This window comes from Plectropomus leopardus, chromosome 22, assembly GCF_008729295.1.
Source record: "Plectropomus leopardus isolate mb chromosome 22, YSFRI_Pleo_2.0, whole genome shotgun sequence".
Lineage (NCBI taxonomy): Eukaryota > Metazoa > Chordata > Actinopteri > Perciformes > Serranidae > Plectropomus > Plectropomus leopardus.
This window is the reverse complement of record NC_056484.1, coordinates 13,003,842-13,020,362: the sequence shown is the minus strand read 5'-3', so window position 1 is coordinate 13,020,362 and position 16,521 is coordinate 13,003,842. Positions and strand designations below refer to the sequence as shown.

General features: G+C 39.7%; 1 protein-coding gene across 2 annotated transcripts in view; it reads right to left on the bottom strand.

The window, feature by feature from the left end:
- Positions 1-332: 332 nt before the first annotated feature.
- atxn7l1 (ataxin 7-like 1) overlaps positions 333-16,521 on the bottom strand; it is a 39,356-nt gene continuing 23,167 nt past the window's right edge. For both annotated transcript variants that reach the window (XM_042511564.1, XM_042511565.1), the window contains 7 exons: positions 12,415-12,497; positions 10,664-10,920; positions 8,684-8,894; positions 6,603-6,724; positions 4,641-5,180; positions 4,043-4,292; positions 333-3,009 (listed from right to left, as the gene is read on the bottom strand). In XM_042511564.1, the coding sequence (XP_042367498.1) occupies positions 2,992-3,009; positions 4,043-4,292; positions 4,641-5,180; positions 6,603-6,724; positions 8,684-8,894; positions 10,664-10,920; positions 12,415-12,497 (1,481 nt within the window). In that variant the 3' untranslated portion in view covers positions 333-2,991. The remainder of the gene's footprint in view (positions 3,010-4,042; positions 4,293-4,640; positions 5,181-6,602; positions 6,725-8,683; positions 8,895-10,663; positions 10,921-12,414; positions 12,498-16,521) is intronic.

Sequence of the window (16,521 nt, the reverse complement as noted above, 5' to 3'; positions counted from 1 at the left end):
TCCTGGAAGATAAAGACAATTTAAAAATATAGCTATAGTTTTTGAACATTGGAAGAAGTACGAAAATGGTGGAACCACAGGTAAACAGGAATGTGGGGCCCTTTATATGAAAAATACTAACCAAGGCCTGGTGTCACAAAATCAACCTCTGTTCGTTAGCATACGTCAGATAAAATTGTCACGCTATAAGAAATTAGGGACGCACAATGTATATATATATATATATATATATATATATATATATATATATATATATACATATATTGGGGCCTTTTGTGATATATATATATATATATTACGACTTATTATTATTCTGAGGTATATACTGGGGCCTTTTGTGTTCAATTCAATAAAAGAATATTGGAAATGATTTCCTTTCATTTTTTTTAATTCACCAAACAATTTGTTGTATTTTAGTGGAATAACTGCAGAAAGGCAAAACTGAGTAAACTTTTGTATTTGTTTATCGCAAGAAATTGTTATCGCAACAATCTATATTGTTACTACAACTTACTGCCTACGACTTATTATTATTCTGAGGTTTTTTTTAAAAAACTTATATTTTTTTAGCCTGGTGCCTTCACACCCGTTGCCTCTGTTTTGATTCCTTATCTTTGGTCTTTTGTACTATTTTATCTCACTTTTATTGGTTCTTTGACTTTTATTTATTTTAAAGATTTCATATTTATGATACAACGCTTTGTCATTTTTTACCCATTTCTCTTCTGTGCTGTTTTAATCTTGCTCTGTAAAGCACTTTGGGCTGCATAACTGTATGAAAGGTGCTCTACAAATAGAGTATAATTTGATTTGATGTCACGTTTTTTCCTCATATTGTGCAGCCCTGTTAGATATGTGAAGAACTACTGTTGTAGAAACATGGCTGTCAACTGATCTTTTGTACCATCATCCTCAAATTTGAAAGGGTGCGAAAAACGCATCAAAATACAACATAATAGAGCGAGAGGGTTCATTATTAACCTTTTAAATAATGAAAAAAAAAAAGGTCTTAACTCATGGTCCACTTACTAAAACCCCCTCTTTATGTGATGACACCTGAGCCATCCAAGTGGCAACCGAGTGAACTCCATCTACTGCTGAAGGCTGTAGTTATGTCCTAATTTAAAAACTACATATTGAGACTAAACCGGTAAATAATAAAAATAAATACAGCTCATTGCTGTAAAACTTGTTATTTTATCTTTGGAAAATCTTTCTCTTTGTGAAGTTTAAGTGGTGGGAGCTTTCTAAAGTCTGTCAGTCCAGATGTTTAATTTCCTGTTTGTAGGAAACCGTTAAATATGTTGATATCTTTTATACTAACTGCAAAAAGCAAACACACTATAATTACAAGTAAATACTGTGTACGATAAGAAACTTTGTGGAATTGGCACAAAGCATGTGGGATTTGGCAAAAGCTCTGAAATAGAGTTATGTGACTGTAGCCTGAGCTAAGATGTCAGACAATGTAATAACCCACACTTAGTTATTACAACATGCCTGAATCAATTCATAGATTGTTGTTATCTGGCAGAATTGCCCTATGGAAATAACATGCACAACAGCTGCAGCCTAAGGTCATATTCAGCTGTGTTTGAGTTATTAATTGGTATCAATTTTAAAAAAAAAAATGCTAATCAACATATCTTGATGATTTTGAGAAACCAGGCCAACCTTCTCAACATCATTAAACACGGGCCTACAGGAGGGCAAAAATATTCTGTTTAGCTCATATTTAGTAAAAGGGGACAATTATTAATAAATACAAAAATAATAACAGATATGTACACATTATCAACAATATGAACTATCATAATACTTTCAACATTTCTTCAAAATGCCATAGAAATTATTTTTTTTGCTCAAAAAGTCTGTGTAGCTCAAACCTCGAGGGTCAGTTAGAGAATCATTTCAGAACGATAAATTATTATACAAAAAAAAAAAAAAAAAAAAGGAAAACCAACACCATAGTAATCATTCCTTTTTGGATGCAAGTCCTGACACACAGACAGGAGTTTGTGTTTCTTGCAACATTTAAAACCATAACAAAACAAAAAAAAAACAATCTTCAAATAAAATCTTCCTATACTGAAATGCAATGCATTGACGCGGCATCGTTGGTAATGCAGATGTTTTTGTTTTTTTTTTCTTCCCTTGTGCGAACAGGTCCTTGTGTGGCACTGCTGGAGACTGCTCTGGAGTAAGCGAAGAAGTAAGCAAGGGCAGTAAGTGCACTTTGAACACAGGCGTGCTGGGATGGACAGGGAGCAACGGGGATGAAGGAAAAAAGAGAATTGCAGAGATGTTGACAAGGTTGTTTGACATAAGAAAACAGTAAAGAAGGATGCAGAAAAATAAAGAGGCTGAAAGAGAGGTGGATAAAACCAAACTAAAGCTGCTGTTTCTTCTATCTTTGAGGAAAAGCTCAAATAAAGGAAGAGAAAAGTTGAGTTGAGGTGGCGTACATGAAGGCTGAATCCTACAGTAGTCGTGTCAGTAGGTCCTTCAACCATCCAACTCCCAAAAACAATTGCAGACCGCTTTCCTTGTCAGCTGACTTGACACAGAGACCAGGAAAAAGGTCAACGGAAAAAAATAAACTGATTATTTTCAAAAAAGTGTCTCCCCAAAAATTGTACAGTGGTGGTTTTATTAACAATGCCTTGGAACTTTGTGAGGCAATTTCCCTTTTCAGAGGATGAGTTTTTAAATTCCACTGTTTTGTTCTGAAAAGGCCGCGGCCACAGTGTGCGCACGGCAGCTTCCTGTGAAAAGTGATCCATAATTAGAGGGTGGAGAGTGGAAGTGACTGCCAGAGCCCCCAGTGTCACAGCCGGTGAACTGAACTGTCATTGGATAAATAGGGGGTGACATCGCCCAGAGTGAAGCAGTCTGATTGGTGCTGTCAGTGGAAGAGTGGTGAGGTCAAAGGTCACAAACGGCAGTGGCCTGCACAGCTGCCCAACATTCTGTCCATGAAACAGGTTTCTGTCAGTGATGCAACTTGGCCTGCAGGGAGAGGAACACAGCGGTCTTTTTCACTGGCATTCATTCATTATTGGTTCAGTGGTGGATTTAATATGTTTCAAACATCTTAAAAAAAATAAACCCAAAAGTAAGCGGTGTAATTTAACGTGCATTTAAAGGGTTTATTGTGTAACGTTTCTGCATTAAGATGCCCCAAAACAACAAGACTTATGTCATAATAAATAAATAGGGGTGTCCAATAGTGGTTTTCAGGGCTCATACCGGAACTGATGATTAATACTTAATAATAACTTAATAAGATTTGGAGCCGATTTGCATTTACAACAAAAATGAAAATATTTCTGTTGAAATTTAGAATTTGGAATATAACTCCAAAACTTTGTTTAAATGCCTTCAGCAAATGTTTAATCAAAAATGAAACTTATAACTTAATCATATACAGCAGGTTCCCTGCAGCTATTTTAAAAAATAAATAAAAGTTCCTCTCATACTGACACCTTCTTTGCATTTATTGCAGACTGCCTTCCTTGGTGTTGAGTGTAATTCAAACACTTTTTCATGAATTTTTCATGAATTAATTTCAGGCGATCGTTAAAATAAGACGCAGATACAGGTAATTGGCAAAATGAAAAATATTGGCCCCGATAATCGGACAGGCTAATAATTTGTTGACTCATACTATGTAGCCTATTTACTTCTATTATGTAAAAATGACTAAATTAAGAAAATCTGCAAATACACAGCATTGGGCAGGCAACACGTTCTGCTTCTGAAACGCTCCTGGTGAGGTATGACACCTGACGGAGGATGGAGCCAAACCGAGTCACAGCTAGAACGAGCTGCAGACGCACCCATTTTCATAGTCAGACTGAAAATTTGTTTTTTGCTGCCTTTGCCTCTGCCTGTTGATCATAGTGAAATACTGTTCAGCAACGGATGTGAAGGTGGTGTACGTTTAGACTCTTAGTTGACTATGAGGTTGGTTTGACAATTTGAATTGAGCACACAAAATTACACTTCGGGATATTCCCTGCAGTGGATAAGAAACACCTACCTGTCTTGGGGACTCAGGCCCCAAAGCCAGTATCCCCACACTGTCGCTTCCGTTCCCAAAGAGACTCTCCAACCCGCCCGGCCTGCTCAGCTTGCTGGCCTTCCCTCTGTAAGAGCTGGGACTCCTCCTCTTCCTCCCCTCTGCTCCTCCCCCATAAGCCAAGGGTCCGGAAGGGGACGCCAGGGGCTGATGGGGGGCAGAGGCAGGCTCCCTGTTGGGTGTGTAGGGTATAGTGGTGCCAAGTTCGCGACTGGAGACCAGAGGAGAATTGCCATTGAGAACACATAGTACCCTATGGTAGAATTTTCACTGTACAATAGGATCTATTTGCTAAAAAAAATCATCACAGCAGATTTTACAGAGCGGTACATTTTAGAGGGAAGCTAAACACCTGTCATCCCAGCCTCTGCACTGCTGGCACTGTCCTCTCTGTTTACACACTGCTTTCTTTTTAATAAATCACCCACTCATACATACTGTACTATGTCGTGCTGAGCTGAGCCTGTATTGTGTTGTTTGTAGCTCGGACTTTTTAGGGTCTGGAGCTGATTAATTTATTTCTATAACTGTCTAAACTTTAAAACAGCCCGTTACTCACCTGTTCTGTGAGTTGTGGCTTTGAGACCCGTCTGCTCTGGATAGCCAGTCCTCCCCGCCACTCCAAAGCCCACTTCCCCCGCGCCCAAGTCCCTTTTTCTTGGCTGCTGTCACTGCCGCCCCCCCTGAACCTTGTAACGTTGGATGGTGGCTGCTGCCGTTCTTCTTGTGATTATCCACAGTTGGAAACAAGGAAGGAGGAGAAAAGGATGAGGAGGAGGAGTGGGAAGAGTTTTTTCTCCTCTTAGATCCTACTACAGAGTCCTCCGTGTCTTTGGATGGGCGGCTGGCTTTATGCGTGCCGTTACGGGCTTTACCCAGTGCGGAAACTGGGGCGACGGGCTGCGGAGCGTCTCGAATGCTGAACACCCCTGCCATGGATGCAGACTGAGGAAATGTGGCGGTGTAAGAGAGGGAGTTGGAGGGGGAGGAGAGGAGAGGAGAGGTGACGGATATAGGAGAGGGAGTCTGCTGTGAAGTGACAGGGGAGGTACCAGAGGAGGAGAGGGAGAGGAGGCTCTCTGCAGCCAGAGGCACCTTCCTGAAACAGGAGGAGAAAGCATAAAGTATCATCATTGCCAGTATAGATTCAGAGCACTAAATCTTTTGTTGTATCTTACTGATAAAACTGTTTTCTGTGTTTACAGGAAATTCCACATTTAGTGTATTAGCAACTGTCCCTCCACACATGATTTTATCAATATGATCAGGAACTCAAACACTACTCCTTTCCCAAACTTTGTTTTAATGAGCCTTGAATGTGGCCGTCTCAGATTTCAGTCCTGGTCGATTTGGCGACACCTGAAGTTACTGGTGCTAACAACAAATGTGGTTTGAAACTACAAGTCAATGAGTTCTGGGGGCTGTACACAGCATGATTCTGCAGATAGCAGGGCACAGTGAAAGGAGTCAGTTATCTTGCAGCCTGTCACCTGCAGTTTTTCATCTAACAGCTCACTGAAGCTGCTCCTGACTGTTCCATTACTTCCCGCAAAATGTTTCAAACTAATCTGCTTTCGACGACTTCATGAAGGAAGTCTACTTGCATTTTTGCCAGTTAAATGCATTTAATGTGTTGCTGCAGCAATAGGAAATATTCGATCTTCATTAGCCATAACATATGATGCTTTTGTTTTTCAGGGCGCGATGGCTGCACCCCTGAGATAAACAAAGTTGAACTTTTGAAATGCAGCGCCATGCAAACAACCAATCACAGCTGTCCCACAGATAGTGTTTTAGGCCTAATATGCACTTTAAAAACACCTGGAGGAAGATCAGCTCCAAACTCAGGATTTCAAGTATGCAGGCAGCAGTATGCAGCTGGTTATGGTCGCTTTGCACAACCAACCTTCTGTTTTCCAGGAGGTAAAGGACGCGCCATGTGTCCCAGCCCTAATACTGCATCTTCTCCATCAATGTCACCCTCAGCACCCAACACATAATACTACAAATATACAAATATTGCAATATTTTTATCAGTAGGCCATAGGCTCAATCACCACTGTATAACCTAATTCAGTGATAGATAGTGACTTCACAGAAATTTATTTTAATGAATAACTTTGAGATAATTACTATTAATTAATACGTGCATGCAGACCTCTTACTTGCTTGTTTTCTTAGTATATTTGTGTTGTTCTGTTACTGCCCACTACCTTAAATTAAATGGCTTCTTGTTTGTTTACATTTATACGTGACATTAAAAAGCACTTCCTGTCTACACACTAAATTACATTTCTTTCCCTCATGAAACAGGTTAGCACACACATATCTCTTCATATCATATTTACACATAGTTATAGTGACTAATAAAATCAGCTAACAGAATTAATTCTGTGTACATACAGTAACTAGGACATAAAGTCCACACATATTGTGTTCATTCATGCACTGACTTTAATGTGAGCAAGCTCTACCCAGCCAAACAAACAAACGATCTCCATGTATATTCTCGCACACTCACCTCCACATCTGTGCGTTAAGGTGTTTCTCCACCATGTTCTGGAGCGCCAGCCTCATCCTGTCCCACCGCCTGTCGAACACGTAGTGGCCCCGTCCCATAAGCCTGCTGCTGAAGACGCAAAACTGGAGAAAAAAAAAGAAAGAGGGAGGGTTAAAGGGATTTGGACAGAAGAGAGGTAAGGTGAGGCACGGAGAGAGACATTGACGGGAAATGGAAGACGAGGAGAAGGCACATGAGAAAAATGAGAAAAAGACCGGCAGAGGACTGAAAAGGAAGCAGAGAAAAACAAGGCACAAAATGAGACAGAGAGAGGCAGTAAGAAGTGGGCAGACAGAGCAGGATGTGGAATGAAAGAGGCATCAGATGACAGAAACAGAGAGACTGATAAAATATAACAGATGACTGAGAGAGAGCAGAGGCGATGGTGAAATACCAAATTAAAACTGACTGATAACACAAATAACATCTAGTCCAGAACTTCAGAGCTTCAGAAATAAAGCTCCAAAATAGAACACTGGGCCTCATTCACCAACCGACCTTCAGGAGAAATTCTTTCTTAAACCCCATTTTTGTAGTTTTTAGGAAGATTCTTACTTTCACCGATGTTTTCTTATGTGGAATTTGTTCTTAGGGAAGAACAGACTCTACACATGCAGAAGAGCACTCTTACACACTTTGTTGACAGAATAGAGGGTTATTGTGTTTCCTTCAGTTCTACAGCTGTATAATATTTAGGATTTCTTTACTTCTTTCTGTATTCATTTATTCATATTACAATACTTCATTCACATCAGCTATGTCAGTGGAAATCATATTTAATTATTATTGATTTATCACATTAAAAATATCACTGCCGGTTTGGGCGGCTGGACAAAAAGTTACGAGTTATTACTAACATACAAAAAAAATTTAATTGTAGTCTATCACTGCCTCGTCTCCCTGTCTCCCTCTGAACACACGACCCAGCTGCCCTTAGAGAGCACCACAGTGCTCGTCTCTGTCCTCAGTCCTGACAGGTGTGTTATTGTAAAGCACAAAGTTTGCACGTCTGGTGTTGATTAACATGTATTTTTAGCATCCGATGCATCTTTTAGTCTATGTTAGATCGACTTCTGACGGCACTAAATTTGCTAACTTGTTTGGTGTTCACTTTCTGCAGAAGTACCCCCCCTTTTTTTTTTTTTGCAAAGTCCAATGCTTCGCCCTCTTCAGACTTTCATTTTTTTCAACTTAACTTCATCTCCAGTCTCTCTGTGTGCACACAGCTCTGCAGTCTCATGGCCTTTAATGGGGATTTGCTGGCCATTCACCTGTGATAGTTAGGATCCACTGACTTGTGCTTTCAGCTTATGAGGACATGGGTTTCATTGTAAGAACTCAAAAGCGAACAATTCCGAGGTTTAAGAAAACGCCATGAATCTGACGTTGACTTTTCATAAGAACGAATTTAAGAAAAACCTGGTGAATGAGGCCCAGTATTATTAAACCAAAGTCTCAGCTCAATCTTTTACTGTAACTGGTTTATCAAACAACATACATTATAATGTCCAATAAAAATAAGACAGGAGAAGAAGTCTTGTATCCTTCCTGTGCTCACCTTTTTGTTTTTGGACCGAGATTATGAAAACTTTCTCTAATAATCCTTATATGTTTTCAGACAGGGTATAATTTTGCACTGAAGTGGGTCGTTTTGCTAAAAAGAGTCTGCTTGTTAAGTGTTGTCCTTACACCTGTTTAACTGCAGAGAGCATGGCAATTTAAGTATAAACGACCAAAATCTGCGTCATATATACAAAACGAAAGCCCATATAATGCAGTAACGTCATGGCCACTTTTTGGACCACTCACCTGACACACTGACATCAAAGTATCAGACAGACCTCCCAACTGAAAATACTCGATAAGAGTTACACCCGAGTCTGAACACTGAGAAAAAGAATTCCTCTAAACTGCATCTAAAAGCAGACCCTGCGGGCTAAAAATGGGAGATATTGCCTTCAACTTGTGCAAATGAGTGTTGAACAGCCCGAGGTTATTGATTATAAAAATGTCTGTGCAACATTAGCAGTGATAGTATTTACCCCTAAAGGCTGTGGGTGGCGATTAGAGTAGTGAAAGGCAGGTCTGTCAGTGTCCTCTGGTGTCTCGGCGTCTCCCTCGTCGCTGGAGAGTCGACCGCCATCTCCTGCTGCCGACACCCAGCTGTGGGGAGACAACTCTAGGTGAGGGGCCGGGGCCGGGGCGGGTGCTGGGGGCACAGGGGTGGAGGTGGAGGTGGAGGAGCCTGGAACCCTGTGGGGGACATGGTAGAAATCAAGATGGGTGAATAAAAGAAAAGAGAGATGAGGACAAGAGGGAAAGAGACAGAAGTGGAGGGGGAGACATATGGGAATGAAAATGAGGAGAAGAGGAAGAGGGAGAAAATGAGATTGGAATAGAGAGGTGGCTTCACAGAGAGCAATGAAAGAGAGGGGTGTGATAGAAGAAACCAGAAAAGTAATGTGGAAGAGGAAAAAGAATTGGCGAGAGAATATAAATTAAAGGAAAAGAATGAGGGGAAGAAAGAAGGTGTAAGGAAAGCAAGATTAAGGGACAGTATGGAAGAGGGAGAGTTACTGCAGTTTTAACAGAATAGAAGAAACGCTCAGGACATATCTTCAGCAATCAAAGTCATTCTCAATGTTTTCTACAGCGACAAAACCTCAAATAACTTCCTTTTCAAACAGACAATCATCTCCTAAATAGAAAGAGGAAATGAGTTTTTTGTAACACTTTCAAAAGGGCGGACTCGCCAATCCTTCACTGTTGTTTTTCCTCTCCAGCACTGTTGTTTACAGCATCCCCTGGTGGATTTCCAGCGCACCTGCCAGGGCCCAGACCAATTTAACTCCACTGATGTGAAAAACGATTAAAATTCATACAGAAGAAGGAGTAAATGTGAATTGCTGAAAAGAGTAAAAGTCTTAAACCACTTCAAACACTGTGCGCAAAAGAAGATAAGGTGTGCTGAGCTTGCCCCTGTTTTAAATAAATCCTTAATGCACACTTATTCAAAGCTGCTTTTTAAATCTTGATTCCAATGCTTTTATATTTGTTTGTTGGATGTTACTTAGTTTTTGTCTGTTTGTTAAAATTCATTTTATAGTTTTTTTTGTACAGCAGTACTCTGGAACTCTGTGCTATATAAATAAAGTTATTATTATTATTAGAAGTAGTAAAGAATGTAAAGATATAGGAAAAATAAATACAAAAACTGTTGGAAAACGAATAAAGTTAAGACGATATTGAAAAATATTTTTCCTAAAAAGGCAACATAAAATTCGACATATAAGGAAGCAAATGATAATGCTACATCTAATTGAGGAATTTAATTACAACTATTAGGTTTCACAAAATTTAAAGCATTGAGATATTTTACTAAAAAACATTTTTTATGGGTTTAAAATTTCCCTTTTTTGTTCATTTTCAGGTTCATACTTGTATTTTGGGTTTCCATTAAAACGTATTTACATACTACAGTGATCAAAAACATCTTGTTTTCGTCATACTGTCAGTGCTGGAATTTCTGTATTCACCCTTTGTAATGCCTGCCTCCTAAAAAATCCCAGGCGGCTGTGATTGGTCAGCATTTACAGGTTTTCCACATCTGTGCCCTCGGGGTCATTTTAGCTGAGGGAATGACTGTAACAGACAACGGTGGAACTTACTACAGCGAAAAAGCACGTCTGAGGTTTTTACTTACACTTTTACACACATTTCACTCAACTTTGACCATGTTTCATTTGAACATCTGACATTGTAATATTATATACATGACAGAAAATGAGGAAAAGCATGGTAGGCCCCTTTTAAGTTTTTGCACTTAAGATTTTTCTTCCTCTCATATTCTATTCAGATTAAACACCTGAGTCATATGACTGACATAACATAACCTGATTAGACAAAGATCTGATCTGGAAGTCCAGGTTATTCAGCAACTTAAAATAAATTTTTTACAGCTTTTCTTGGCTTCTGTACACATATGCATACTTAATTGAGTGTGTGAGTGTCCACTGTCCTACCTGGGTATGTGTGCATTTGCCAGCCGTAGCTTCAGCGTGGACAGAGGTCGTCCGTTTGGGCAGTGAGGCTTGCTGGGACTTGCTGTCTCTTGTGACGTGATACTCTGGCTGCTGCCTTCCTTCCCTCCATGCGATCCCTCCCTGTCTTTCTCCTTCGCTCCCTCATTCGCCTTCGCCCGCCCCTTATGTTCGGCCAGGAGGATATCGAAATGTTTCCTTCGGCCAGAGACAGCTCGGCGGTGGGTTAAGGAGTGAGTCTGTGGCAGCCAAATAAGCACAAAAAAAGGTTAAGAGCAATTTCCCTTTGTGAGCCAATAAGCACTAACCCCTAAGAGATATTAGGGTTACCTCTAGAGAGACTTTGTTATTAAAAGTATTGATGTGTGAAGAATTCAGAGTGGAGCTCAAACATACTTCAGCAGGGCTGATGGCTGCACTCACAGGGGCTTGAATCATGGCTCTCTGCTTTCAGGAACGTTTCCATAATCACTGCACCATGTCGTTGCCCACGTCACACCAGACTAGCATGGGTAAATATTGCCGGTGCATGGCGAGCTTGTCTACCCTTCCAACTACTTTGGAAGGTAACCAGCTATCAAACATTTGGTTTTCCAATAGTCCTCTAAAGGATGTGCGTGCAAGGCTGGTGAAATACTGGTTTAAACAGGTAGTGTGGCTTTTGGATGGAAAAATGTTTCCTGTACGCACTCAAAAGATAATATTGAGGGTAGAGGCCCCTTCAACGGCTTTAAGACCCGAAGGGCTGCATCTATTATACTTGTAAATATCCCAAAAAGGGACAGGATTCACAAATAAAAACAAAGACAACAGGACCTGGAGGAGCAATTGGAGAAAACATTTTTTTAATGAGTTTTACTTTATATGTGTGTTTTATCTTATCATTTACAACAAAGTATATGGATTATTTTAAATAATGAGTCACGATTTCTGGAGAGAGACATTGCTGTTGAGTTTTTCAATTTTTTTTTTCTCACTTTGAGCAAGTTGAGTGCAATCTAGTTCCATTATGACTTTGACCTTTGACCTATGAACACCAATATTTAACAGTTCATCCTGGAGTCCAAGTGGATGCCTGTGCCAAATTTGATGAAATTTCCTCAGGGTGTATTTGAGATATCGCATTTACAAGAATGGGACCGACAGCCAATTCGACAACATAATGCCTCCGGCCTAAAAAGCACTACGGGTATTAGGGGGAAAAAAACACAAATGTACTTCAATTTTTGGATAAACTGTCCCTTTAACTTTTGGTTGACATGATTGTTTCCACCAACTATCTAAAAAAACACACTCGCCTGATACATCTTTAATTTCTTATTGAGGTGATTAGTAAAGCTTGTTAGAAATAATTAAAGGGCAGTAAAACAGAGTTTTATTGCTGAATGATGTTGTAGCCTCATCCAACATCTATAATTACCTCATCAAGGGAAGCGTGGGCCCTATAATGCCTCAGCACTGCTACCCTGCATTAACTGAGAAATGGGAAGTGCAGACGTATCACAGAGACAGACAGGGCGGCGGACAGGGTCATAGCTGTGGGTTGGAGTGCTACAGTAGTGATGATAGTGTACCCTTCAATATTATTACTCCCATACACAAACAAAGCTGTTTTCCTGGTCAGACGGCCTCAGACAGGAAGCAGGAAGAGGCTATTATAGTCTCCACAGAAATTACACAGACAGGGAGAGTGTGAGAGTATTTGTATGTGTGTGTCTGTGTGTGTGTGTTACCTTGCAGGTGAGAGACCGTGTGCAGGGTCGCTTAGTCTCTGGATCCTGGACTCCACAGTGCTTGTTAGGATCAAACACTCTTCCTGTAAAACATACACAAACACACACACACACACACACACAAACACACACACACACACATTAGACTGTTACTAATGACTATCATTTAGTCATTTCTTCCCTTGCTCTTTCAAGTATCAAATCTCATTTGCAGGGTGTGGGAGTCTCACAGAACCACAACAAGTGCATGAATTTGTCTCCTTTGAGAAAGCAGTTCGCTCACTGATATTTGTCCTTTCACATTTTGTTCATTCGATTACTTAGCTGCGGTCCAAGGATACCGTAGTCTAAAAGTACTATTCAGCTTGACATTATTAGCAGTGTTTCCAGTTTCAGACAGATAAAGTGTACAGATCCGCAAGCTGTGACAAATCATTCCTGACAGGACATACTGGCAGACGGACAAGAGTCAACTGTGACTGACAGCCCAGGAAACTCTCTCCTGCTTTAATGAATAGAAAATGTACTTTGATGATGAAGTGTAGCCCTTAACTTTTAAGACTATCAGTCAAAGTCTCTGATGTTTATATGAGGAGCTCTTCTTAAGGCAAAATGTTTATAAGATCTTCATTTGTCAGAAATAGCGAACTGAAGATTAATATGGAATGCTCTTACAATGAATTTTCCCAGTCAGCTTCTCACTATGAGTCATGGGGTCCTACATGAACACACTATTTTCTGCCAAAATTGGAGCGGTTTGGGTTGTTTCACAAGAGATTTGTGTGTTTCTTTTTTCTCTCCGTGCTACTCTCACTTGCTCAATGTGTGCATGATTCAGCAACATTTGAATCAGAATCAGATGACAGTTGGTGAGTCGTCGTTGGGAGTATTTTCACTGTCAGTCAAATCTGCTCAAACCACATCCATGCTGTCCTGAAAAAGAAGATCTGATCAGCAGGCTTCCTGTCTTTTTGTGTGTGTGTCCCTTTGTGATCATTCAGTGTCCCATCTCTGAATTTTGAGGTTTTGCAGCTCTATGAATGCGGTGCAGACAAAACTTGAATTGATTTTTTTCACCCAAATTTAATCAGTTTATTCTTGAGTCAAGTGGATGTTCATGCCAAATTTTGAGAAAACCCCTTGAGGTCTTCTTGAGATATTGCATTCATGAAAATCTAGACGGATACAAGTTAACAGAAACCTTGACCTTTGAACACAAAATTCCAGTCAGGTCATTGTTTAGGTCAAGTGGACGTTTGTGTCAAATTTTTAGAAATTCCTTCGAGGTGTTCTTGAAATATTGTGTTCACAAAAAAAGAGACAGGCAAGATCGCAGTGACCTTGAAGTTTGACCTATGACTACCAAAATCTAATCAGTTGATCTTTAAGTCTCCAAGTGGACATTTGTGCCAAATCTGAAAATAAAATAATCCCTGTGGCATTCCTGAGATACTGCAATCACGAGAATAGAACAGATGGACAGACAACCCGAAAACATAAACATCTGGCCAGGGCTATAAATGGCATAAAAATGAAAGACAACATTTTCTTTTTTAAATACGTGCTAATAAGCCTATTGTTTAAAATGTATTGACTCTAAAGTAGTTGCCAAGTCCTTTCATCTTAGCAATGAAGACACACAACAAAGTGTTTAAACTATCAAGAATTATATCAGAAATAGTAGATTAAGTTATTAAACAAATTCTAATTTGACATACATAAAAACCCTCTTGACAAAGTTCAATGATAATAAACTTCCTGCATTTTTATTTTTTAACATGCTGGGTCAAATTGTGAATGTTGAAACTAAGTCACAAACTAAACTTCTCAGAATTTTATACAGCAAAAGCATCACTCATAAACACAGAGACCTTTGCTGCCCCACACAAACTAGCCGGTCAACAACAACCTCCAGTCAGTCTGCAGGTTATCTTAAACAGTGTAACTGTCAGAGGGCTGTAATCTAGCACTGGCCTTTGCTATAATCCCTGTAATCTTTCTGTGCAGAGTGAAACAGCTCCGACAGATACGGGCCGACAGAGAAACACATGCAAATGTACAGCAGCAACAGATATGCACTCAAGACACACAACAAACTCGCATGCTCACTCACAAGTTCACACCAACTTATAAAGGCAATTGAGAATGAGAGAGTGAGAGAGGAAGATGGGCAGGGTAAACACAGACTGAAGGAAGACACTGATGAGAAAAGGAAATCAAACAACAGAAAAAAGCAGAAGAACAAGATGTGTGCGAAACAACCCGATGATGAACAGAGAAAAAACGCCAACAGAGAGGAGGAGACGGCAGTGTGAAAAAAGAGAAAAAATGAGGGCAGGAGCGCAAGTGTGCGAAAGAGAAACGAGGAGGTCGAGGCAGGAGGTGGAGAGTGAGAGGAGGAAAAAAAATATAGAGACACAGGAGGTGGGGGAAATCTCTCAAGAAGACAAGCAGCTTTTTGGCAGCGGGAGCTAGTGAATTAGAGGGTGTAAATCAGAGGCTCGGAGCACAGCAAGACACTGCACAAGCAAAGTGAAAGAAGAGAGAAATGAGGGAAGAAGAGGATAGAGAAACAAGACACCAACAAGCATCTATCAAAAACCCTTTAAAAACTTTTTTTGCGATACATATTTGTACGTCTCTTACTTCGTGGCGACCACTAGGTGAACTTGAGAACGTCAATGTTAAAAAAAAAGTTGAGCATTTGAATGTTTGAATGAGAAAGAAAACAGTGGTAGATGGGGGGAGAAAAAACATGGATGGAGAAAACAAGAGAAAGAGCAACATATAATACTATAGGGAGGCATTTCACTCTCTCCAAAACACACAGCCTCAATACACCACTGTCCTGTCTGTAGCCAAACATTCACACTGGAAGCTTTCCAGAGGATATTGAGATAAGACATAGTGAGTGTGTGTCAGCATGTGAGAACAAATGCATGTGTTATGATGAATTTTGTGAATTTGTGCATGCCTTCATTGTGAACAAAGAATCAAAAACAGAGAAAATTCTTGAGAAAATAGTCAGATTTTATAAAAAAAAAAAAATGCATGTGTTTAGGAAGTACTGAGCATACAAGTGGATGAATGAGATATAATTGTGCTGTTGTTTCATGCAGACCCCTTTACCGTTTTTGGATTCTTCGTTCACCATGGAGGCATGCAAAAAAAGTTTTCTTCACAAAGTCAACACTGGGTGAGTAATTAAAATACAAATAATCACTTTGTGGGTGAAGTAGGGCTGCATAATTATGGCCAAAATGTTAATCATCATTATTTATTACTATTATTCATTTATGTCACTATTTTCCTGCTAATTTACAAATCTTTGCATCAAATTATGACCAGTCCCTTTTCACAGTGCATCTCCTAGAAGCAAAATATACATAAAATTATGTAAAAACTTTATACTTAAAATTAAATAAACTAAGCACTGCTTTCACATTCAATGCTTTGCTACACTTCTGCAAACTAAATAATCTTTCATCAGAAATAGAATTTAAATAAGGGTCTTCTTCAACTGAGTTATGTGCATCTCTTAGAAGCAAAATATAAATACATTTTTTTATTGGGCACATCAATTTGGCCAGAAGAATGCATTGGTTATGTCCATCTTTATATGATGATGTGCTGTAGAGGGTTGCAGTTATGGATGTCTGAATTGCCGCTGGACAAGGACAGGGATTCAGTGAGGTAATGATAGCAATGTTATTCTTTTTGGCCTTTATGCATTCCCCATAATGCAGTTTTTTTATCCCAGTGGCTGAACAAGTTAGGTGTGCCGCTTTTCAGTGCAGACACAGGTCTCATGCACTATAAATCCAAAATACTTTTTCCAGCCCACTCTCTGTTGTATATTACTCCTCTATTCTGATCTGCAGCCGCAACATTCAGTAAAGTTTTTTATAGGCTGCCGCTGCACACATGACAGCCGCCATGGCTGTTAGATTAGCTTTAGATTTGATTTGCAGCACAGTTTTTGAGCAAAGCACGCATTTTAAATATCCATGCTGCAGTTGATTTTGTTTACTTGAGTGTAAGAAGCCAATGTAGTGATCAAGATCAAGAGGTGAACTATTCCTTCAAGAGAGTAATTCAAGGGGCAGA